Here is a 10,000-nt window from a genome sequence, read left to right as displayed (position 1 = left end):
TTTACAATCTAACCAGACACTTAGGTATTTATAGATGTTCACATGTTTAAAGTCAGAACCGTCCAGAGTAGTGATGCTAGTCGGGCGGGAGGGTGCGGGCAGCAATCGGTTGAAGAGCATGCACTTAGTTTTACTAGCGTTTAAGAGCAGTTGGAGGCCACATGTTGTATGTGTTGTATGGCATTGAAGCTCGTTTGGAGGTTTGTTAACACAGTGTCCAAAGAAGGGCCAGATGTATCCAGAATGGTGTCGTCTGGGTAGAGGTGGATCAGAGACTCACCAGCAGCAAGAGCCACATCGTTGATGTATACAGAGAAAAGAGTTGGCCCGAGAATTGAATCCTATGACACCTCAATAGAGACTGCCAGAGGCCGTAGTTGGTGAACCAGGTGAGGCAGTCATTTGAGAAACCAAGGTTGAGTCTGCCGATAAGATTGCGATGATTGACAGAGTCGAATGCCTTGGCCAGGTCGATGAAGACGGCTGCACAATACTGTCTATTATCGATGGCAGTTATGATATCGTTTAGGAACTTGAGTGTGGCTGAGGTGCACCCGTGACCAGCTCTGAAACCCTATTGCACAGTAGAGAAGGTACGGTGGGATTCAAAACGGTCTGTGATCTGTTTGTAACTTGGCTTTGGAACATTTTAGAAAGGCAGGGAAGGACGGTGTAATGCGATGCTACTGGCGGAATAAAAGTGGAAACTAATTTATATGTGCGGTCCTTCCTGTTCTTCTTCTTATTGGTGGACCTTCCAGTTCTTCTTCTTATTGGTGTAATGCGATGCTACTGGCGGAAGAGAAGTGGAAACTAATTTATATGTGCGGGCCTTCCTGTTCTTCTTAAGAAATAGTTCATCAATAAAGCAGTGAATTAGGAGCGTAAACTGTGCGGGCCTTCCTGTTCTTCTTAAGAAATAGTTGTGTTTAATAACCATAAAACACGGTCAACAGAATAATACAATAAATGAGTCAAACAAAACCCGGTCATTACCAGCATACCGTCGCACAAGCACTACAACAAACAATTACAGACCAGGACATGGGGGGGGAACAGAGGGTTAAATACACAACATGGTTACAGACCAGGACATGGAGGGGGAACAGAGGGTTAAATACACAACATGGTTACAGACCAGGACATGGAGGGGGAACAGAGGGTTAAATACACAACATGTAATTGATGGAATTGGAACCAGGTGTGGTGGAAGACAAAACCAATGGAAAATGAAAAGTGGATCGGCGATGGCTAGAAGGTCGGTGACGTCGCCAAAGGAAAGGGACCAACTTCGGCGGAAGTCATGACAAATGGATATAGATCTATAACAGTTTGGGTCTAGAGTGGAAGTCATGACAAATGGATATAGATCTATAACAGTTTGGGTCTAGAGTGGAAGTCATGACAAATGGATATAGATCTATAACAGTTTGGGTCTAGAGCGGAAGTCATGACAAATGGATATAGGTCTATAACAGTTTGGGTCTAGAGTGTCTCCCCCTTTGAAGAGGGGGATGACCGCGGCAGCTTTCCAATCTTTGGGGATCTCAGACGATATGAAAGAGAGGTTGAACAGGCTAGTAACATGGGTTGCAACAATTTTGGCTGATCATTTTAGAAAAGAAAGGGTCCAGATTGTCTATCCCAGCTAATTTGTAGGGATTCAGATTTCGCAGCTCTTTCAGAACATCAGCTGTCTGGATTTGGGCGAAGGAGAAGGGGGTGCACAGCTGTTGGGTACGGGTAGCCAGGTGGAAAGCATGGCCAGCCGTAGAAAAATGCTCATTGAAATGATCGATTATCATAGATTTATCGGTGGTGACAGTGTTTCCTAGCCTCAGTGCAGTGGGCGGCTGGGAGGAGGTGCTCTTATTCTCCATGGACTTTACAGTGTCCCAGAACTTTTTTGAGTTAGTACTACAGGATTCACATTTCTGTTTGAAAAAGCTAGCCTTTGCTTTCCTAAACGACAGTGTATATTGGTTCCTAACTTCCCTGAAACATTGCATATCATTGGGGCTATTCGATGCTAATGCAGAATGCCACAGGACGTTTTTGTGCTGGTCAAGGGCAGTCAAGTCTGGGGTGAACCAGGGGCTATATCTGTTCTTATTGTACATTTTTTGAAAGGGGCTTATTTAAGACGGTGACGAAAGCACTTTTAAAGAGCAGCCAGGCATCCTCTACTGACGGGATGAGGCCAATATCCTTCCAGGATACCCGGGCCAGGTCGATTAGAAAGGCCTGCTCGCTGAAGTGTTTTAGGGAGCGTTTGACAGTGATGAGGGGTGGTCGTTTGACCACGGACCCAATTCGGACGCAGGCAATGAGGCAGTGATCGCTGAAATCCTGGTTGAAGACAGCAGAGGTGTATTTAGAGGGCAGGTTGGTCAGGATGATATCCATGAGGGTGCCCATGGTGACGGATTTAGGGATGTACCTGGTATGTTCCTTGAACATTTCTGTGAGATTGAGGGCATCTGGCTTATATTGTAGGACGGCCGGGGTGTTAAGCATATCCCAGTTTAGGTCACCTAACAGTACGAACTCTGAAGATAGTTGGGGGGCAATCAATTCACATATGGTGTTCAGGGCACAGGTGGAGGCTAAGGGGGGTATATAAGAAGCAGCAACGGTGAGAGACTTGTTTCTGGAAAGGTGGGTTTTTAAAAGTAGAAGCTCGAATTGTTTGGGCACAGACCTGGATAGTAAGTATGACAGAACTCTGCAGGCTATCTCTGCAGTAGATTGCAACTCCGCCCCCTTTGGCAGTTCTATCTTGTCGGAAAATGTTGTAGTTCGGGATGGACATTTCAGGGTTTTTGGTGACCTTCCTAAACCAGGATTCAGACACAGCTAGGATATCTGGGTTGGCAGAGTGTGCTAAAACAGTGAATAAAACAAACTTAGGGAGGAGGCTTCTGATGTTAACATGCATGAAACCAAGGCTGTTACGGTTACAGAAGTCAACAAATGAGAGAGCCTGGGGAATGGGAGTGGTGCTGGGGGCCTGGGTTAAACCTCTACATCACCAGAGGAACAGAGGAGTAGGATAAGGGTATGGCTAAAGGCTATAAGAACTGGTTTTCTCTGGCATTGGGGACAGAGGATAAAATGAGCAGATTTCTGAGCGTGGAAGAATAGATTCAAGGCATAATGTACATACGCTTAGTGGGACAATAATATGTTTTTCAACAGGACAATGACCCAACACACCTCCAGACTGTGTAAAGGCTATTTGACCAAGAAGGAGAGAGATGTACTGCTACCTCAGATGACATAGCCTCACCAATCAACCGACCTCAACCCAACTGAGATGGTTTGGGATGAGTTGGACAACAGAGTGAAAGAAAAGCAGCCAACTGGTGCTCAGCAAATGTGGGAACTCCTTCAAGACTGTTGGAAAAGCATTCCAGGTGAAGCTGGTTGAGAGAATGCCAAGAGTGTGCAAAGCTGTCAAGGCAAATGGTGCCTGTTTTGAAGAACATAAAATATATTTTGATTTGTTTCACACTTTTTTGGTTACTACATGATTCCATGTGTTATTTCATAGTTTTGATGTCTTCACTATTATTCTACAATGTAGAACATACTGAAAATAAAGAACAACCCTTGAATGAGCAGGTGTGTCCACACTTTTGAATGGTACTGTATGCCTGTCTGTCTGTCTGTCTCCCTGTCAGTCAGTCTGTCTGTCTGCCTTTCTCAGCCTGTCTGTCTGTCAGCCTGTCTGTCTGTCTTCATGTCAGCCTGTCTGTCTGTCTGTCTGTCTGTCTGTCTGTCTGTCTGTCTGTCTGTCTGTCTGTCTGTTTCTTCCATACCAACTGATCAATGAATGAATTTCCAGTTTCTAATAAATTAACCGTTCTCTCTGTATCCCCAAATAGAAATTAATTATTACCCCGACGATTAAAATAATTAGAATCAACCCGCCTGCCCATTCCTTTCATCACACACACACACACACACACACACACACACACACAGACACAGACACACACACACACACCACACACACACACACACACACACACACACACACACACACACACACACACACACACACACACACACCACACACACACACACACACACACACACACACACACACACACATGCTGTTGAACTTTAATTGTGTTTTTTGTGCATCAACAGTTTTCTCCGAGGTCAGTCACTGACAGTAACTGAATTAGCCTGAATTATTGTCAGATAAAATGTTTACGATTTGTAAATTAGTCTTTGTAACTAGCCAGCTATTCAAACGTGTAGTAATCATGGTCGAATTACCAACTGGCAGCACAGAGCCCAGGGGCCCTGACCTCCAGGGGACCTGACCTCCAGGGGCCCTGACCTCCAGGGGTCCTGACCTCCAGGGGTCCTGACCTCCAGGGGACCTCCATTGATTTTGTTCGTCACTCTCATTCAGATATCAATAACATGATAAGTCATGTCAAAATGTGTAGAATTACAGGAGAGTAGCTAAACAACTACACATTTTCTCTACAACCACATGTCAAAATGTGTAGAATTACGGGAGAGTAGCTAAATAACTACACATTTTCTCTACAACCACATGTCATAATGTGTAGAATTACAGGAGAGTAGCTAAACAACTACACATTTTCTCTATGCCACATGTCAAAATGTGTAGAATTACGGGAGAGTAGCTAAACAACTACACATTTTCTCTACAACCACATGTCATAATGTGTAGAATTACAGGAGAGTAGCTAAACAACTACACATTTTCTCTACAACCACATGTCAAAATGTGTAGAATTACAGGCAGTTGTATCCTAAACTTTTCTCTCAACCGTCAAGAGGGGGGGAAGGCACTCAAATGTTTTGCCCCTCAAGGTGAGTGTGGTCCCCCAACAACATTTAGCTTAGGGCCCCTAAAAGGCTAGGGTTGAACCTGCACATACACACACCCTCTCATCAGACTGTCAGAGCTGCAGAAAACAAATCTCCAATCAGAGAATCGACGTGTTTATGCATGCGTATGTGCCTAATCAAAACCTCTTCAGTAACAGCGGTAGGTAGGAAGGCAGTGATGATATCATTTGTTAGCGTACCTAATTAAAACCTCTTCAGTAACAGAGGAAGGCAGTGATAATATCATTTGTTAGCGTACCTAATTAAAACCTCTTCAGTAACAGAGGAAGGCAGTGATGATATCATTTGTTAGCGTGCCTAATTAAAACCTCTTCAGTAACAGAGGAAGGCAGTGATAATATCATTTGGTAGCGTGCCTAATTAAAACCTCTTCAGTAACAGAGGAAGGCAGTGATAATATCATTTGGTAGCGTGCCTAATCAAAACCTCTTCAGTAACAGAGGAAGGCAGTGATGATATCATTTGTTAGCGTGCCTAATCAAAACCTCTTCAGTAACAGAGGAAGGTAGTGATGATATCATTTGATAGCGTACCTAATTAAAACCTCTTAAGTAACAGAGGAAGGCAGTGATAATATCATTTGTTAGCGTGCCTAATTAAAACCTCTTCATTAACAGAGGAAGGCAGTGATAATATCATTTGTTAGCGTACCTAATTAAAACCTCTTCAGTAACAGAGGAAGGCAGTGATAATATCATTTGTTAGCGTGCCTAATTAAAACCTCTTCAGTAACAGAGGAAGGCAGTGATAATATCATTTGTTAGCGTACCTAATTAAAACCTCTTCAGTAACAGAGGAAGGCAGTGATAATATCATTTGTTAGCGTACCTAATTAAAACCTCTTCAGTAACAGAGGAAGGCAGTGATGATATAATTTGTTAGCGTACCTAATTAAAACCTCTTCAGTAACAGCGGTAGGCAGTGATGATATCATTTGGTAGCGTACCTAATTAAAACCTCTTCAGTAACAGCGGTAGGCAGTGATGATATCATTTGTTAGCGTGCCTAATTAAAACCTCTTCAGTAACAGCGGTAGGCAGGAAGGTAGTGATGATATCATTTGTTAGCGTGCCTAATTAAAACCTCTTCAGTAACAGCGGTAGGCAGGAAGGCAGTGATGATATCATTTGTTAGCGTACCTAATTAAAACCTCTTCAGTAACAGCGGTAGGCAGGAAGGCAGTGATGATATCATTTGTTAGCGTACCTAATTAAAACCTCTTCAGTAACAGCGGTAGGCAGGAAGGCAGTGATGATATCATTTGTTAGCGTACCTAATTAAAACCTCTTCAGTAACAGCGGTAGGTAGTGATGATATCATTTGTTAGCGTGCCTAATTAAAACCTCTTCAGTAACAGCGGTAGGCAGGAAGGTAGTGATGATATCATTTGATAGCGTGCCTAATTAAAACCTCTTCAGTAACAGAGGAAGGCAGTGATAATATCATTTGTTAGCGTACCTAATTAAAACCTCTTCAGTAACAGAGGAAGGCAGTGATGATATCATTTGTTAGCGTGCCTAATTAAAACCTCTTCAGTAACAGAGGAAGGCAGTGATAATATCATTTGGTAGCGTGCCTAATTAAAACCTCTTCAGTAACAGAGGAAGGCAGTGATAATATCATTTGGTAGCGTGCCTAATCAAAACCTCTTCAGTAACAGAGGAAGGCAGTGATAATATCATTTGTTAGCGTACCTAATTAAAACCTCTTCAGTAACAGAGGAAGGCAGGAAGGTAGTGATGATATCATTTGTTAGCGTACCTAATTAAAAACCTCTTCATTAACAGAGGAAGGCAGTGATGATATCATTTGTTAGCATGCCTAATCAAAACCTCTTCAGTAACAGAGGAAGGCAGTGATGATATCATTTGTTAGCGTGCCTAATCAAAACCTCTTCAGTAACAGAGGAAGGTAGTGATGATATCATTTGATAGCGTACCTAATTAAAACCTCTTAAGTAACAGAGGAAGGCAGTGATAATATCATTTGTTAGCGTGCCTAATTAAAACCTCTTCATTAACAGAGGAAGGCAGTGATAATATCATTTGTTAGCGTACCTAATTAAAACCTCTTCAGTAACAGAGGAAGGCAGTGATAATATCATTTGTTAGCGTGCCTAATTAAAACCTCTTCAGTAACAGAGGAAGGCAGTGATAATATCATTTGTTAGCGTACCTAATTAAAACCTCTTCAGTAACAGAGGAAGGCAGTGATAATATCATTTGTTAGCGTACCTAATTAAAACCTCTTCAGTAACAGAGGAAGGCAGTGATGATATAATTTGTTAGCGTACCTAATTAAAACCTCTTCAGTAACAGCGGTAGGCAGTGATGATATCATTTGGTAGCGTACCTAATTAAAACCTCTTCAGTAACAGCGGTAGGCAGTGATGATATCATTTGTTAGCGTGCCTAATTAAAACCTCTTCAGTAACAGCGGTAGGCAGGAAGGTAGTGATGATATCATTTGTTAGCGTGCCTAATTAAAACCTCTTCAGTAACAGCGGTAGGCAGGAAGGCAGTGATGATATCATTTGTTAGCGTACCTAATTAAAACCTCTTCAGTAACAGCGGTAGGCAGGAAGGCAGTGATGATATCATTTGTTAGCGTACCTAATTAAAACCTCTTCAGTAACAGCGGTAGGCAGGAAGGCAGTGATGATATCATTTGTTAGCGTACCTAATTAAAACCTCTTCAGTAACAGCGGTAGGTAGTGATGATATCATTTGTTAGCGTGCCTAATTAAAACCTCTTCAGTAACAGCGGTAGGCAGGAAGGTAGTGATGATATCATTTGATAGCGTGCCTAATTAAAACCTCTTCAGTAACAGCGGTAGGCAGTGATGATATCATTTGATAGCGTGCCTAATTAAAACCTCTTCAGTAACAGCGGAAGGCAGTGATGATATCATTTGGTAGCGTGCCTAATTAAAACCTCTTCAGTAACAGCGGTAGGCAGTCTGACATGGTTCATCATCTCAGTTAGAGATGTTATTTATCAAATATTTTCTAAGCAGCCCAGGTGTTTTATGATATTATCAACATGGAGGATGGCAGCCTTTGACATTATTCTGACTCATCAATGTTTTCAAGTGTGTGTGTGTGTGTGTCTGTGTGTGTGCGCGCGTGCGTGTGTGTGTGTTCTGTATGTCAGCTCGTGTGATGTGACTCTGCTGAGTGGTGCTGACGTCTAGACATTGAGAGAGAGAGAGAGAGAGAGAGAGGGAGAAAAATAGACTGCATCAGGAGAAAAGAGAGAGAGAGAGAGGGAAGAGAGAGAAGAGAGAGAGAGAGAGAGAGAGAGATAGAGAGGGGAGAGAGAGAGGGAAGAGAGAGAGAGATAAAGAGGGGAGAGAGAGAGCGAGAGAGGGAAGAGAGAGAGAGAGAGGGGAGAGAGAGAGAGCGAGAGAGGGAAGAGAGAGAGAGCGAGAGAGGGAAGAGAGAGATAGAGAGAGAAAGAAAGAAAGAGAGAAAGAGAAAGAAAGAAAGAGAAATAAAGCCTGACAGAGTAACACAGTATTTGCAAGGAGCAGGACCCTGGGGTCCTTTTGATGTTGTGCACTTTGATTTTAGTGGACCAGAAACATGCCACAGAGTGTTATCTCAGGAGGGATTCTGGAGAACAGTGAGAGTCCACAGCATCAACATGAATCAACAACATTAACAGAGAAGAAAGTGAACAGAAATAGCAAATGACAACGTAATGGAAAAAAAAATGCAATGACATGAGCAGATGGTCCAGACCAACCACACAGCCTCCAGCCATGGCAGGGTGTATTAATGGCAGGGTGTATTAATGGCAGGGTGTATTAATACCAGGGTGTGTTAACATCCAGCTGAATTATTTACAGTAACATTGTAGTGATGATAACAACAAATCTTATCAAAGAGTCAACAGGAACCCAACATTGATTGGATTTGATGAAGGTTCCAAAAGGGTTCTTCGGCTGTCCCCGTAAGAAACACCCTTATTGGTTCCAGGTAAAAACCCTCTGTGGAAAGGGTTCTACATGGAACCCAAAACAGTTCTACTTGGAATGAAAATGGTTCTACCTGGAACCCAAAACAGTTCTACTTGGAACGAAAATGGTTCTACCTGGAACCCAAAACAGTTCTACTTGGAACGAAAATGGTTCTACCTGGAACCAACAAGGGTTCTTCAAAGGGTTTTCCTAACCGGGGACAGCCAAAGGATTGTTTTAGGTTCTAGATATAACTTTTCGTTTTTTATTAAAAGTATATTAATAAGGCACACACAAAACGAACACAACATCAAAACACACTCAGCGAACCCTTTGAGGAGCATGTTAGACCTTGTATTGATGGAGCCTTCTCTGTAGTTCTAATGATGACATCACAGAGGGCTGAGGATTCTATCCTCATGGAATAGAACTGGAGAGTTCTGGAACACAACTCTAGAATTCTACAATAGAGAGAATCATTCCAAAATATATCTCCGTCAACGAACTCCCTCTTCAAAGGGTTTTATAGCAAATAAAAAAAATGACAAGACAACCCAAACCACGGCGCCATAGAATTACGATTCTATGCACAGCGCTGCCTTGACGCGCGATGCTTTCCAAATGCAGCAGGCATGCTGTCGTTGAGGGAGGTGAATAAATATGACAGAGAGGAAGGCTGAAATACCTGGAGGAAAAACCTGCAGAACCTCTCTCTCTTCTGCAGCTGTAAACCCAGACAGGTTGGTTAGCACCACACACAACCACACAAACACACAGGTCATTAACCATAGAGACACATATAAAACAATACTACTTCTACCAAGTACTAATTGAACAGGATCTCTGTGAATGAAACAGTCAGTCATTAAGGAAATAAAACAGCCATTTAGGAAGACGCTTCCTCCCCCTGCCTCTCCTTCCCCCTGCCTCTACTCCCCCCTGCCTCTCCTCCCCCTGCCTCTCCTCCCCCTGCCTCTCCTCCCCCTACCCTGCCTCTCCTTCCCCCTGCCTCTACTCCCCCTGCCTCTCCTTCCCCCTGCCTCTACTCCCCCTGCCCTGCCTCTTCCTCCCCCTGCCTCTCCTTCCCCCTGCCTCTACTCCCCCTGCCCTGCCTCTTCCTCCCCCTGCCTCTACTCCCCCCTG

General features: G+C 43.3%; 1 protein-coding gene across 1 annotated transcript in view; it reads right to left on the bottom strand.

The window, feature by feature from the left end:
- Nucleotides 1-10,000, bottom strand: part of LOC139375518 (adhesion G protein-coupled receptor L3-like) — a 161,510-nt gene that overhangs the window by 94,691 nt on the left and 56,819 nt on the right. The window contains exon 9 of the mRNA XM_071117350.1: nucleotides 9,543-9,581. Within this exon, the coding sequence (XP_070973451.1) occupies nucleotides 9,543-9,581 (39 nt within the window). The remainder of the gene's footprint in view (nucleotides 1-9,542; nucleotides 9,582-10,000) is intronic.

The sequence above is a fragment of the Oncorhynchus clarkii genome, chromosome 19 (assembly GCF_045791955.1).
Source record: "Oncorhynchus clarkii lewisi isolate Uvic-CL-2024 chromosome 19, UVic_Ocla_1.0, whole genome shotgun sequence".
In the NCBI taxonomy this organism is placed as follows: domain Eukaryota; kingdom Metazoa; phylum Chordata; class Actinopteri; order Salmoniformes; family Salmonidae; genus Oncorhynchus; species Oncorhynchus clarkii.
This window is presented reverse-complemented; position numbering and strand designations above follow the sequence as displayed.